The 15,358-nt window shown below is 47.4% G+C and overlaps 1 protein-coding gene across 1 annotated transcript in view; it reads left to right on the top strand.

Moving 5' to 3' along the window:
* The first annotated feature begins 1,143 nt into the window (after positions 1-1,143).
* Positions 1,144-15,358, top strand: part of LOC115459998 (reversion-inducing cysteine-rich protein with Kazal motifs-like) — a 51,205-nt gene continuing 36,990 nt past the window's right edge. Inside the window, exon 1 of the mRNA XM_030189863.1 lies at positions 1,144-1,287. Coding sequence (XP_030045723.1) covers positions 1,240-1,287 — 48 coding nt within the window. The 5' untranslated portion in view covers positions 1,144-1,239. The remainder of the gene's footprint in view (positions 1,288-15,358) is intronic.

The raw sequence follows: 15,358 nt of genomic DNA, 5'->3' as shown, positions 1-15,358 counted from the left end.
ATATAAACAATACTGTAATAGCATGCAAGAACATTCAAATAACATAGGTATAATACGATGTCAGCATAATACCAATGAAACATCTAATAAGCACATACTAGAACAGTCAAATAACATAGATATGATGCTAATGTTTTTTTTTTCTACAATAGTGCTTACTATGTAGCCGAGTGGCCAAGTGCAGATATGTAGATAGGATCAGGATGGATAGAGCAGAGTTAGTTGGAATAAATAGATGGGTGGCTAAACATATGTATTAAAGGCTTGAGAGAAGATCCAGGCTTTCACCTGCTTCCTGAAGTAGAGGTAGTCTCGCGTTAGATGTAGCCCCTCTGGGAGTAAGTTCCAGAACATGAGGGCTATTCCTGAGATGGCTCACTGGTGGGTATCACATCACATGTTATCAAAATGCAGGTTTTCCTCTCGGCTCCAGACAGAAGTCTCATCAGTGTAGGGTCTGCTGCAGCCACTGTTGCCCTGCTAAAATCTGCATTGCTTGTTACCATCTACAAATCAGCAACATGGTCCTTGATCCATACATTTACTTCTCATTGCCTGGACCAAGCTTCAAGAACAGACAATGCCTTCAGTCAAGCTGTTCTAGCTAATCTGTCCCTTTTGAAATAGCGACTCTCGCATTCTATTAGTGCAGACTATTGAAATTGCAAAAATTACAAGGAATTTGGATAACCCTAAGCTTGGGGGTCGTCCTCTTATGTGCCTGACTCAGTCCTGCTTGTCGACAGATGTTTTCTGGATTGATCAGGCCCACAAACCCTCATCTCCCCAAGAGTTGCCTAATTATTTTAGCTTTGCTGCATGTAGGAAGGGCCACAAATGGTCGGAACTCTGAACTGAAGTTCTGAGCTATGGAAGAGCACTTCTGTCCCTGTTCCATTTTATTTTATTTATTTGTTACGTTTGTATCCCACATTTTCCCACCTAAATTCAGGCTCAATGTGGCTTACATAATACCGGAGAGGCGTTTGCAGACTCCGGTGTGAACAAATACAAAGTTATGTTATGGTAAGATAAAGTTCATGTGGCACAGCCACATTTGGGAGTCGTTCAACAGTAGAGTTGTGTTATGTCCGTCACATTGAATGTCATCTCCCACTTGTGTGCCTGATCAATCCTGCTTTCTTAGAAAATGCCTATTACAAGGGAGCAACATTGCTTTTCATTGTAATTCTACCTTTTTTTTTTAATACAGGTTCCTGTTGCCCACTTTGTGCTGGAATGCTGAAAATTTTATTTGATAAGGACAAACTAGACACCTTTGCAAAGGTAAAATGTGAAAATGAAAAAAATTATTAAAGCTTTTTATGCAATGAAATTAATACAGCAGAATTAACATATATTCTTTTAGGAAATTCAAACTTGGCCTTTGTTTACTAGATTAAGTTTATGGTGTGTTTGTGCATCAGTTGAAAAGACGTAGTCTGCAGTCATAGGCGTCGCTACGGGGGTGCAAGGGATGGGCAAATGCCCCCCCAGTGGTCCATTCCCTTCTCTCAAACTTGCTCTCCTCCCACAGTTTGTTCCTGCTCCAGGACTGCCAGCATTGTGGAAAAAAAATTGCAAGCAAAGGGCAGCTGACACAGAGCCTCGGGCTGAAGCTCCCATTCAGGCTCTGGCAGACCTGCCCCTTCTGACACACAGTTCCTGTTGCTGAGGGGGCGGGACCAGCAGGGCCTGCCTGAGAGTTGTAGCATGAGGCTCTGTGCCAGCTACCCTTTCCTTTATTTTTTTTCACAGTGTGAACTTGGATATTCTAATTATCATTACACAACCTATACTATAAGGTCAGCAGTAATTTATTGATTGATATTATTTGTAATCTTTATTTCATCATTCTGCATTATTTGTATGTTTGCTTCATGTTCTCTACAGTTGATGTACTGTCTATTATTTAAACACCATTTGTACCATTATTCATTTTTATTCCTTATTAATTATTTTTATTTTATTTTAGATTATAAAATTGATATGATTTATATGTTTATACTATCATTATATGTTTTATAGACTCCTGAGGCAGGCACTTTTGACACCAAAACACGGCAGCTGTGTTGGGTTGTTTGAGTCATTTGATGATTTTTAATAAAGAACATTCTGTAGAGAGCTTCTACATAAACTCTAGTAATTAGGAACATGAGGACAGTGTCAGGCAGACTTTTACAGTGTGTGTCCTGCAAATGACGAGATGGATTTGGATAGGCTAGACTGGGTTTTGACAGCAACTCCAGTAGTTGGAATATAAGGACAGAGCCAGGCGAATTTCTATGGCCTATGTCCCAGAAACACCAAAGAAAGACCATGATCAAGTATATAATATTGCATTCATTGTTGATTTAATATTGAATTGATAATGAATGTGACTGTTGGGCAGACTGGATGGACCATTCAGGTCTTTATCTGCTTTCACTTACTATTTTTTTATTTATTTTATTTAGTTGCATTTATATCCCACATTTTCCCACCTATTTGCGGGCTCAGTGTGGCTTACAATACATTGTAAATAATAAATAATGGAAATACAGTTACGATTATGGTTACATTGTGAATAGTTAAGGAAGACAGAGTTGTATCGGTCACCTTTGGGGCGTAGAAACTATAGGATATGACGTTGGGGAATTACTACGGTGATCGAATAATAGCAAGAGAGTGATGGGTAGACAGTTTTTATCTGTGGGTAGATTGTTGAGTGGGAGAGAGTACGGGGAAGTGGAGTACGTGAGGTAATGTCTTGATGCATTATTATGATGTATATGGGATTTATATGTTTTAATCCTTGCGGTATGTTTTTTCAAAGAGATAGGTCTTTAATCGTTTGCGGAAGTCTGTCAGCTCATAGATCGCTCTCAGGCCGCGTGGCAGTGCGTTCCAGAGTTTCGTGCTCTTGTAGGTGAAGGTTGATGCATGTAGTGCTTTATACTTTATGCCTTTGCACTTTGGGAAGTGGAGGTTGAGGAAGGTTCTGGATGATTTATTGGCGTTTCTGGGTGGCAAGTCTACCAAGTCAGACATGTATGCAGGGGCTTCACCGTGAATGATTTTGTGCACTAACGTGCATACTTTAAAGGTGACACGTTCCCTGAGTGGGAGCCAGTGTAGTTTCTCGCGTAATGGTGCTGCGCTTTCGTATTTTGGTTTTCCGAAGATGAGTCTGGCTGCTGTATTCTGGGCTGTCTGAAGTTTTCTCCTTATTTGTTCTTTGCAGCCTGCGTATAATGAGTTGCAGTAATCCAGATGGCTTAATACGAGTGATTGTACCAGGTTGCGGAAGACAGATCTTGGAAAGAATGGTTTTATTCTTTTCAGCTTCCACATGGAGAAGAACATCTTTTTTGTTGTGTTGTTTGCGTGAGTCTCAAGTGTAAGGTGGCGGTCGATTGTGACTCCAAGGATTTTTAAATTTTCAGAAATTGGCAAGTTTAGTTTAGGTGTATTGATGGCGGTAAATTTTGTTGTGTTGTATTGGGAGGTTAATATGAGGCATTGAGTTTTTTTCTGCGTTCAATTTCAGTCGGAAATCATCTGCCCAGGTATTCATGATGTGTAGACTTTGGTTGATTTCGTTTGAGATTTCGTTGATGTTTTGTTTAAAAGGAATATATATCGTTACATCATCGGCATATATGTAAGGGTTAAGGTTATGGTTTGATAGAAGTTTTGCTAGTGGGGTCATCAGTAGGTTGAAAATTGTTGGTGAAAGGGGAGATCCTTGCGGTACTCCGCACTCAGGTGTCCATGCAGCAGATGTGGTTGAATTTGATGTGACTTGGTAAGAGCGTGAGGTTAAGAACCCCTTGAACCAATTTAGGACATTGCCTCCGATGCCGAAATATTCAAGAATGTGTAATAGAATTCCGTGGTCAACCATGTCAAAGGCACTTGACATGTCAAATTGTAGGAGGAGTATATTAGAGCCTGTTGAGATCCGTTGCTTAAATTTGGTCAGTAGGGTAGTTAGTACTGTCTCTGTGCTGTGATTCGAACGGAATCCTGATTGGGCGTCATGCAGTATTGAGAACTTGTCGAGATAACTTGTGAGTTGTTTGGTTACCACTCCTTCTGTTATTTTGGTTATTAGTGGTATGGATGCAACTGGTCTGTAGTTAGTTATTTCACTAGCGTTTTTCTTTGTATCTTTGGGTATTGGGGTGAGTAAGATTTTTCCTTTTCCTTTGGGAAAAGTCCGTTTTGTAGCATGAAATTCAGGTGGTTCGTTAAGTCTAGTATGAATTGTTGAGGAGCTGATTTCATGAGGTTGCTTGGGCAGATGTCTAGTTTGCATTGGGATTTGGCGAATCTATTAAGCGTTTTAAGGATAAGGTCTTCTGACAGTACTTCGAATTCAGTCCAGATCCTGTCTGCTGGGTATGTTCCGTCTTCAGGGTCTAGGTAGTCCAGGAATGTGGTGTATTCGGTAGGGCTGGTAGGTATTCTAAGTCGTAGTTGTATGATTTTCTCTTTGAAGTATTTCGCGAGGTCGTCGACCCCTGGTCTTTCTTTGTTATTGTTTGTAACAGGTGTAGTGTCTAGCAGCTTATTTACAAGGTGGAAGAGTTTGTGCGTGTCTTTGTAGTTTGGTCCAATCATAGTTTTATAGTGTAGTCTTTTCGTCTGTTTTATGGTGTATTTGTATTTCCTCCGAAGTGATTTCCATGCATTCAGTGTGGGTTCATCTTTCTTTTTGTTCCAAGCGCGTTCTAGTTTTCTGACTTGCGTTTTGAGTTCTTTCAGCTCTTCGGTGAACCATGGATTTGATTTTTTCCTGTGGGATGTTCTGGTTTGGATTGGGGCAATTGTGTCTAATATTGTTTTACATATGTTATCCCATTCTTGGAGGAATTGTACGGTGTCTGTGTTTGCTGGCCATTCATTTTGGTAGACCTGTTGCCAGAATGTTGTAGGGTCTATTTTTCCTCTCGTAGTGTATGTTGTTCGTTCGTTTTTGTTGACTGCGTTTCTGTGTGTTTTTCGCCAGAGGAGGGAGACATGTGCTTTATAGTGGTCTGTCCATGGTGTGGGTGTCCATCTTGTGTCTGTAAGTAGGATAGTTGAGTCTAGGTCGAATTTGTGTGTGATGATGTCTAGTGTGTGTCCTTTTTCATGTGTTGGTTGGGTGTTTGGAGCGTGTAAGTCCCAGAGTTTCAGGAATTCTTTACATTCTAGTGTGTGTTTTGAAGTGTCGTCTTCAAGATGTAGGTTGATGTCTCCTATAATGAAGATATTGGAGGCCGAGATACATGTGTTCGAGATGAAGTCCATGAGTTGTGATTGGGAGTCTTTCCATTTTCCTGGTGGTCTGTAGAATAAAATTGTGTTGAGGTGTCCTTGTAGGTTCGGGTGATTGATTCTTATCTTACTATGCTAGGACTAAGGGTTGAGGAGAGAGAAGGGTCTTTTGTTGGGTCTGGGAGAAGGGGGCTGAACTGTGAAGAAGAGTTTGATGCTGGGGCCGGGTGAAGGAAGCTGAGGGCTGACACATGGGCTGGGGATTGAATTGAGAGAAGGGGGAAGATGATGGCAGTGAGAAGAGGGGGTTGGTGCTGGGGGAGTGAGAAAGAAGAGGAGGGCAGACAGTGTGGCAGTGATGAAACAAGGTTATATGCAGCAGAAGGTGGAGATGGATAGAGGGATGTAGAAGGATAAGGGATAGATGCTGGGGTAATAGATAATGCAGGGTAATTCTTTGCTTTGGTCTTCACCGAGGATAATTTGGGAAAAATACCAGTACCAAAAATGGTATTCAAAGCTGACGAGTCAGAGAAGCTGAATGAAATCTCTATAAACCTGGGAGATTTAATGGCACAATTTGACAAATTGAAGATTTGCAAATCACCTGGACTGGATGGTATTCATCCCAGAGTACTGATAGAAATGAAAAATGAACTTGCAGAACTGTTGTTAGTAATATATAATTTTTCTTTAAAATCAAAAATGGGACTGGAAGATTGGAGGGTGGCCAATGTAATGCCAATTTAAAAAAAAAAGTTTCCAGATTTGATGCGGGCAGTCATAGACCAGTGAGCCTGATGTTGGTGCAGGACAAAATGGTAGAGATTATTATAAAGAACAAAATTACATAGCATATTCAAAAGCATGGATTAATGAGACAAAGCCAACATTGATTTAGTGAAGGGAAGTCTTGCCTTACCAATCTACTGCATTTCTTTGAAGAGGTGAACAAACATGTGGCTAAAGGTGAGCCGGTTGATATTGTGTATCTGGATTTTCAAAAGGCATTTGACAGAGTACTTCAAGTTAAAAGATAGAAAACAGAGTAGGGTTAAATGGTCAGTATTCTCAATGGAGAAGGGTAGATAGTGGGGTTCCCCAGGGGTCTGTGCTGGGACTGCTGCATTTTAACATATTTATAAATGATGTAGAGATGGGAATAACTAGTGAGGTAATTAAATTTGCTGACAACACAGTTATTCAAAGTTGTTAAATCACAAGAGAAAAAATTACAAGAGGACCTTATGAGACTGGGCAAACAAATGGCAGATGACATTTGATGTGAGCAAGTGCAAAGTGGTGCATGTGGGAAAGAGGAACTTGAACTATAGTTACGTGATGCAAGGTTCCACATTAGGAGTCACCAACCAGGAGAGGGGTCTAGGCGTCATCGTTGATGATTCGTTGAAACCCTTCGCTCATTGTGTGGAGCAAATAGAATGCTAGGTAAGGAATGGAAAACAAAAATGAGGATGTTATAATGCTTTTGTATTGCTCCTTAGTGCGATCACACCTTGAATAGTGTTCAATTCTGGTCACCGCATCTCAAAAAAGATTAGAAAAGGTACAGAGAAGGGTGATGAAAATGATAAAGGGGATGGGACGACTTCCCTATGAGGAAAGGCTAAAGTGGCTAGGATTCTTCAGCTTGGAAAAAAGATGACTGAGAGGAGATATGATAGAGGTATATAAAATTATAAGTCGAGTAGAATGGGTAGATTTGAATCGCTTGTTTACTCTTTCCAAAAATGCTAGGACTAGGGGGCATGCAGTGAAGCTACAAAGTAGTAAATTTAAAACAAATCTGAGAAAATATTTCTTTACTCAACATGTAATTAAATTCTGGAATTTGTTGCCAGAGAATGTGGTAAAAGCAGTTAGCTTAGTGGAATTTGGCATGGATATCTTCCTAAAAGAAAAGTCCATAAGCCATTATTAAGATGAACTTGAGGAAAATTCACTGCTTATTTCTAGGATACCGAATGTTTATTGTGATGTATAGCTAAAAGGCTGATAGAGGCGTCTCATATCTATATGGAAGCTTCTAAATCTTCTGAATCTTATGCTTCCAAAAGGTTATTCAAACCAAAAGAAGATTATAATCATTGATCACCTCCAGCCCACCAATCAGTGCCTGGCGTTGCTAATGTTCAGCAAACTAAGTATTCAGAAAACCTTTTCCAAATTATTTATCGTAACTCCAATGCAAATACTTAGATAAAAAGAAAATATATGTAAATGCAGGCACTGTTGGTTACAAAATAAACATTATCGTAAGATTGACATATAATGCACCGAATTAACTTATCTTAATGGTTCTGAATTATACAGCCATCTGAAAGGGCCAGAACTCATTCAATCGTATCAACGAACTGGGACCTCCGGTCACATTGTCAGCCCGACAGGACCCTGTTTCGCGGTCTACTGCTTCTTCAAGGGCAAACAAATCTAGCTTACATCGTCGACGATGTAAGCTAGATTTGTTTGCCCTTGAAGAAGCAGTAGACCGCGAAACAGGGTCCTGTCGGGCTGACAATGTGACCGGAGGTCCCAGTTCGTTGATACGATTGAATGAGTTCTGGCCCTTTCAGATGGCTGTATAATTCAGAACCATTAAGATAAGTTAATTCGGTGCATTATATGTCAATCTTACGATAAAGCGAATGCTACATACCTGTAGAAGGTATTCTCCGAGGACAGCAGGCTGATTGTTCTCACTGATGGGTGACGTCCACGGCAGCCCCTCCAATCGGAAACTTCACTAGCAAAGTCCTTTGCTAGCCCTCGCGCGCCCGCGCGCACCGCGCATGCGCGGCCGTCTTCCCGCCCGAAACCGGCTCGAGCCGGCCAGTCCAGTATGTAGCAAGACAATACACTTCAAGGGAAGACACAACTCCAAAGGGGAGGCGGGCGGGTTTGTGAGAACAATCAGCCTGCTGTCCTCGGAGAATACCTTCTACAGGTATGTAGCATTCGCTTTCTCCGAGGACAAGCAGGCTGCTTGTTCTCACTGATGGGGTATCCCTAGCCCCCAGGCTCACTCAAAACAACAACATTGGTCAATTGGGCCTCGCAACGGCGAGGACATAACTGAGATTGACCTAAAAAATTTACCAACTAACTGAGAGTGTAGCCTGGAACAGAACAAACAGGGCCCTCGGGGGGTGGAGTTGGATCCTAAAGCCCAAACAGGTTCTGAAGAACTGACTGCCCGAACCGACTGTCACGTCGGGTATCCTGCTGCAGGCAGTAATGAGATGTGAATGTGTGGACAGATGACCACGTCGCAGCTTTGCAAATTTCCTCCATGGTGGCTGACTTCAAGTGGGCTACCGACGCTGCCATGGCTCTAACATTATGAGCCGTGACATGACCCTCAAGAGCCAGCCCAGCCTGGGCGTAAGTGAAGGAAATGCAATCTGCTAGCCAATTGGATATGGTGCGTTTCCCTACAGCCACTCCCCTCTTGTTGGGATCAAAAGAAACAAACAATTGGGCGGACTGTCTGTGGGGCTGTGTCCGCTCCAGATAGAAGGCCAATGCTCTCTTGCAGTCCAATGTGTGCAGCTGACGTTCAGCAGGGCAGGAATGAGGACGGGGAAAGAATGTTGGCAAGACAATTGACTGGTTCAGATGGAACTCCGACACAACCTTTGGCAGAAACTTAGGGTGAGTGCGGAGGACTACTCTGTTGTGATGAAATTTGGTGTAAGGGGCCTGGGCTACCAGGGCCTGAAGCTCACTGACTCTACGAGCCGAGGTAACTGCCACCAAGAAAATGACCTTCCAGGTCAAGTACTTCGGATGGCAGGAATTCAGTGGCTCGAAAGGAGGTTTCATCAGCTGGGTGAGAACGACATTGAGATCCCATGACACTGTAGGAGGCTTGACAGGGGGCTTTGACAAAAGCAAACCTCTCATGAAGCGAACAACTAAAGGCTGTCCTGAGATCGGCTTACCTTCCACTTGGTAATGGTATGCACTGATTGCACTAAGGTGAACCCTTACGGAGTTGGTCTTCAGACCAGACTCAGACAAGTGGAGAAGGTATTCAAGCAGGGTCTGTGTAGGACAAGAGCGAGGATCTAGGGCCTTGCTGTCACACCAGACGGCAAACCTCCTCCAATGAAAGAAGTAACTTCTCTTAGTGGAGTCTTTCCTGGAAGCAAGCAAGATGCGGGAGACACCCTCTGGCAGACCCAAAGAGGCAAAGTCTACGCCCTCAACATCCAGGCCGTGAGAGCCAGGGACTGGAGGTTGGGATGCAGAAGAGCCCCTTCGTCCTGCGTGATGAGGGTCGGAAAACACTCCAATCTCCACGGTTCTTCGGAGGATAACTCCAGAAGAAGAGGGAACCAGATCTGACGCGGCCAAAAGGGAGCAATCAGAATCATGGTGCCTCGGTCTTGCTTGAGTTTCAACAAAGTCTTCCCCACCAGAGGAATGGGAGGATAAGCATACAGCAGACCTTCCCCCCAATCCAGGAGGAAGGCATCCGACGCCAGTCTGCCGTGGGCCTGAAGCCTGGAACAGAACTGAGGGACCTTGTGGTTCACTTGAGATGCGAAGAGATCCACCAGGGGGGTGCCCCACGCCTGGAAGATCTGTCGCACCACACGGGAATTGAGCGACCACTCGTGAGGTTGCATAATCCTGCTCAACCTGTCGGCCAGACTGTTGTTTACGCCTGCCAGATATGTGGCTTGGAGCACCATGCCTTGACGGCGAGCCCAGAGCCACATGCTGACGGCTTCCTGACACAGGGGGCGAGATCCGGTGCCCCCCTGCTTGTTGACATAGTACATGGCAACCTGATTGTCTGTCTGAATTTGGATAATTTGGTGGGACAGCCGATCTCTGAAAGCCTTCAGAGCGTTCCAGATCGCTCGCAACTCCAGAAGATTGATCTGTAGATCGCTTTCTTGGAGGGACCACCTTCCTTGGGTGTGAAGCCCATCGACATGAGCTCCCCATCCCAGGAGAGACGCATCCGTGGTCAGCACTTTTTGAGGCTGAGGAATTTGGAAGGGACGTCCCAGAGTCAAATTGGAGCAAATCGTCCACCAATACAGGGATTCGAGAAAACTCGTGGACAGGTGGATCACGTCCTCTAGACCCCCGGCGGCCTGATACCACTGGGAGGCTAGGGTCCATTGAGCAGATCTCATGTGAAGGCGGGCCATGGGAGTCACATGAACTGTGGAAGCCATGTGGCCCAGCAATCTCAACATCTGCCGAGCTGTGATCTGCTGGGACGCTCGCACCCGCGAGACGAGGGACAACAAGTTGTTGGCCCTCGCCTCTGGGAGATAGGCGCGAGCCGTCCGAGAATCCAGCAGGGCTCCGATGAATTCGAGTTTCTGCACTGGGAGAAGATGGGACTTTGGGTAATTTATCACAAACCCCAGTAGCTCCAGGAGGCGAATAGTCATCTGCATGGACTGCAGGGCTCCTGCCTCGGATGTGTTCTTCACCAGCCAATCGTCGAGATATGGGAACACGTGCACCCCCAGCCTGCGAAGCGCCGCTGCTACCACAGCTAGGCACTTTGTGAACACCCTGGGCGCAGAGGCGAGCCCAAAGGGTAGCACACAGTACTGGAAGTGGCGTGCGCCCAGCTGAAATCGCAGATACTGTCTGTGAGCTGGCAGTATCGGGATGTGTGTGTAGGCATCCTTCAAGTCCAGAGAGCATAGCCAATCGTTTTGCTGAATCATGGGGAGAAGGGTGCCCAGGGAAAGCATCCTGAACTTTTCTTTTACGAGATATTTGTTCAGGGCCCTTAGGTCTAGGATGGGACGCATCCCCCCTGTTTTCTTTTCCACAAGGAAGTACCTGGAATAGAACCCCAGCCCTTCTTGCCCGGATGGCACGGGCTCGACCGCATTGGCGCTGAGAAGGGCGGAGAGTTCCTCTGCAAGTACCTGCTTGTGCTGGAAGCTGTAGGACTGAGCTCCCGGTGGACAATTTGGAGGTTGAGAGGCCAAATTGAGGTGTATCCTTGCCGGACTATTTGGAGAACCCACTGATCGGAGGTTATAAGAGGCCACCTTTGGTGAAAAGCTTTCAACCTCCCTCCGACAGGCAGGTCGCCCGGCACTGACACTTGGATGTCGGCTATGCTCTGCTGGAGCCAGTCAAAAGCTCGCCCCTTGCTTTTGCTGGGGAGCCGCGGGGCCTTGCTGATTCGCACGCTGCTGACGAGAGCGAGCGCGCTGGGGCTTAGCCTGGGCCGCAGGCTGTCGGGAAGGAGGATTGTACCTACGCTTGCCAGAAGTATAGGGAACAGTCTTCCTTCCCCCGAAAAATCGTCTACCTGTAGAGGTAGAAGCTGAAGGCTGCCGGCGGGCGAACTTGTCGAATGCGGTGTCCCGCTGGTGGAGAGACTCTACCACCTGCTCGACTTTTTCGCCAAAAATGTTATCCGCACGGCAAGGCAAGTCCGTAATCCGCTGCTGGACTCTATTCTCCAGGTCGGCGGCACGCAGCCATGAGAGCCTGCGCATCACCACACCTTGAGCAGCGGCCCTGGACGCAACATCAAAAGTGTCATAAACTCCTCTGGCCAGGAATTTTCTGCACGCCTTCAGCTGCCTGACCACCTCCTGAAAAGGCTTGGCTTGCTCAGGGGGAAGAGCATCAACCAAGCCCGCCAACTGCCGCACATTATTCCGCATGTGTATGCTCGTGTAGAGCTGGTAAGACTGGATCTTGGACACGAGCATAGAGGAATGGTAGGCCTTCCTCCCAAAGGAGTCTAAGGTTCTAGCGTCCTTGCCCGGGGGCGCCGAAGCATGTTCCCTAGAACTCTTAGCCTTCTTTAGGGCCAAATCCACAACTCCAGAGTCATGAGGCAACTGAGTGCGCATCAGCTCTGGGTCCCCATGGATCCGGTACTGGGACTCGATCTTCTTGGGAATGTGGGGATTAGTTAATGGTTTGGTCCAGTTCGCAAGCAATGTCTTCTTCAGGACATGGTGCAAGGGAACAGTGGACGCTTCCTTAGGTGGAGAAGGATAGTCCAGGAGCTCAAACATTTCAGCCCTGGGCTCGTCCTCCACAACCACCGGGAAGGGGATGGCCGTAGACATCTCCCGGACAAAGGAGGCAAAAGACAGACTCTCGGGAGGAGAAAGCTGTCTCTCAGGAGAGGGAGTGGGATCAGACGGAAGACCCCCAGACTCCTCGTCAGAGAAATATCTGGGATCTTCCTCTTCCTCCCACGAGGCCTCACCCTCGGTGTCAGACACAAGTTCACGGACCTGTGTCTGCAACCTCGCCCTGCTCGACTCCGTGGAACCCTGTCCACGATGGGGGCGTCGAGAGGTAGACTCCCTCGCCCGCATCGGCGAAGCTCCCTCCGCCGACGTAGTCGGGGAGCCTTCCTGGGAGGTGGCCGCGGTCGGCACCGCACGCGGTACCGACGTCGGGGACCTCAACCTGGGCGATGGGCCAGCCGGCGCCACGCTCGACGGTACCGGTGGCGCAAGCACCGCCGGTACCGGAGGGGTAGGGCGCAACAGCTCTCCCAGAATCTCTGGGAGAACGGCCCGGAGGCTCTCGTTTAGAGCGGCTGCAGAGAAAGGCTGAGAGGTCGATGCAGGCGTCGACGTCAGTACCTGTTCCGGGCGTGGAGGCTGTTCCGGGCTGTCCAGAGCGGAGCGCATCGACACCTCCTGAACAGAGGGTGAGCGGTCCTCTCGGTGCCGATGCCTGCTGGGTGCCGAATCCCTCGGCGACCCAGAGCTCTCGGTGCCGACACGGGGAGGAGACCGGTGTCGATGCTTCTTCGATTTCTTCCGAAGCATGTCACCGGAGCTCCCCCGGCACCGACGAGGAGGACGTCGAATCCACCCGTCGCTTCCTCGGGGCCGAGACTGAAGAAGGTCGATCTCGGGGGGGCTGTACCGCAGGAGCCCTCAGGGTAGGCGGAGACCCACCCGAGGGCTCACCGCCACCAGCAGGGGAATGGACAGCCCTCACCTGCACTCCACCCGATGCACCACCGTCCGACGACATCAGCAGACGAGGTCCTGGTACCACCGACGTCGATGCAGCTATCCGATGTCTCGGCGCCGATGCAGAGGCCCGATGCCTCGATGCACTCGATGCAGGGGCGGCCGAGGAAGATGGTCTGGACGCTGACGACGTCGATGCACTCGAAGATCCCGGTGCCGATGCCGACGAAGAGCCCGAGAACAACACGTTCCACTGGGCTAGTCTCGCTACCTGAGTCCGCCTTTGAAGCAGGGAACACAGACTGCAGTTCTGAGGGCGGTGCTCGGCCCCCAGACACTGAAGACACGACGAGTGTCGATCAGTGAGCGAGATAACCCGGGCGCACTGGGTGCACTTCTTGAAGCCGCTGGAAGGCTTCGATGTCATGGGCGGAAAAATCACGCCGGCGAAATCAAAAGCCGAAATGGCGAAATTCGAAGCACCAAATTTAGAGGGAGAAAAAATCTCGACCGAGGCCGAAAAAAGGCCTACCCCGACGACGAAAGAAAACTTACCGGGGCAAAAAAGCTGGAAGTACGGGGAGGATTTACACGAAACCCGGCGGGGGGTTTCCGGAGCACTTCCCGACTAGGACAAAGCTTTCCCGAAGGAAAAAAACACGTTCAAACAAATTGGACGCGCGAGGTCGACTTTCCGGGGCTCGACACGGCGAAAACACGACCGTACCGAGTGCGGACAAAAGAAGACTGGCCGGCTCGAGCCGGTTTCGGGCGGGAAGACGGCCGCGCATGCGCGGTGCGCGCGGGCGCGCGAGGGCTAGCAAAGGACTTTGCTAGTGAAGTTTCCGATTGGAGGGGCTGCCGTGGACGTCACCCATCAGTGAGAACAAGCAGCCTGCTTGTCCTCGGAGAATGTTTATTTTGTAACCAACAGTGCCTGCATTTACATATATTTTCTTTTTATCTAAGTATTTGCATTGGAGTTACGATAAATAATTTGGAAAAGGTTTTCTGAATACTTAGTTTGCTGAACATTAGCAACGCCAGGCACTGATTGGTGGGCTGGAGGTGATCAATGATTATAATCTTCTTTTGGTTTGAATAACCTTTTGGAAGCATAAGATTCAGAAGATTTAGAAGCTTCCATATAGATATGAGACGCCTCTATCAGCCTTTTAGCTATACATCACAATAAACATTCGGTGTCTGATTAAAATTTGTGTATGTTTACAACACTGATTACAGACACGTTCAAGCCATTTTTTTGTTTTTTGAGTATTTCTAGGATAAGCAGCATAAATTTTGGGATATTGCCAGGTACTTGTAACCTGAATTGGCCACTGTTGGAAACAGGATGCTGGGCTTGATGGCAACACTTATGTACTTATATAATTAATATTGGAGGAGGAGGCAGGTGAGCAGATGTTGGGGAAAGAGGTGGGAGAATGAATGCTAGAGATGGGAGAGAGGTGGGGCAATGGATGTTGAAGAAAAAAGAATAAAGAGGCAGAGGGCTATGAAGAGGGTGAGATACAAAGGAAAGGGGCAAGTGTTGGATGGAAGTGAGAGAAGATGGAAATGGGGAAGTAAAATGGGGAATGAAAGCCAGTTTTAGGAGATGAGTGACAGGGAAGGAATGGGGTTGGTGAGGTGATGAGAGGTGGAGGTAGATGAGACTGAGTAGACTGTGAGTACAGAATGGAAATGAGGAACTAGGTGGTTGAAAGACAGGAATCAGAGACAAGTGGAAATACTAGAGAAGTAATATAGAGGGAAAAGGAGAAATAAAGTCTAGCTAAAAGAAGATAAAAAGACAAGAGAAATGGCAGGAAAAAGTTGAAAGAAGGGGGTAAGTAGAGGAGGAGTGGAAAACAACAATAGGAGAGAAGAAATGAAAAGGAGACCCCAGTGGCATTCCGAGGGGCGCTGACACCCGAGGCGGATCGCCGAAGTGCCCCCCCCCCGGGTGCAGCGCCTCCCCCCCCATCCAGTGCGACCTCCCCACGGCGAAGGGACACCCCCCACCCCGGCGAAAGAACCCCCCCCCCGGGTGCACGCCGCGTGCCGGTCAGCGTCATTGGTTTCCATGCTCCCTCTGCCCCGCAACAGGTTACTTCCTGTTCCGGGGCAGAGGAAGCATGGAAACCAACAAC

Source organism: Microcaecilia unicolor, chromosome 1 (assembly GCF_901765095.1).
Source record: "Microcaecilia unicolor chromosome 1, aMicUni1.1, whole genome shotgun sequence".
NCBI classification, from domain to species: Eukaryota; Metazoa; Chordata; class Amphibia; order Gymnophiona; family Siphonopidae; genus Microcaecilia; species Microcaecilia unicolor.
The sequence above is the reverse complement of the archived record's forward strand: the minus strand, read 5'-3'. Positions and strand labels throughout refer to the sequence as shown.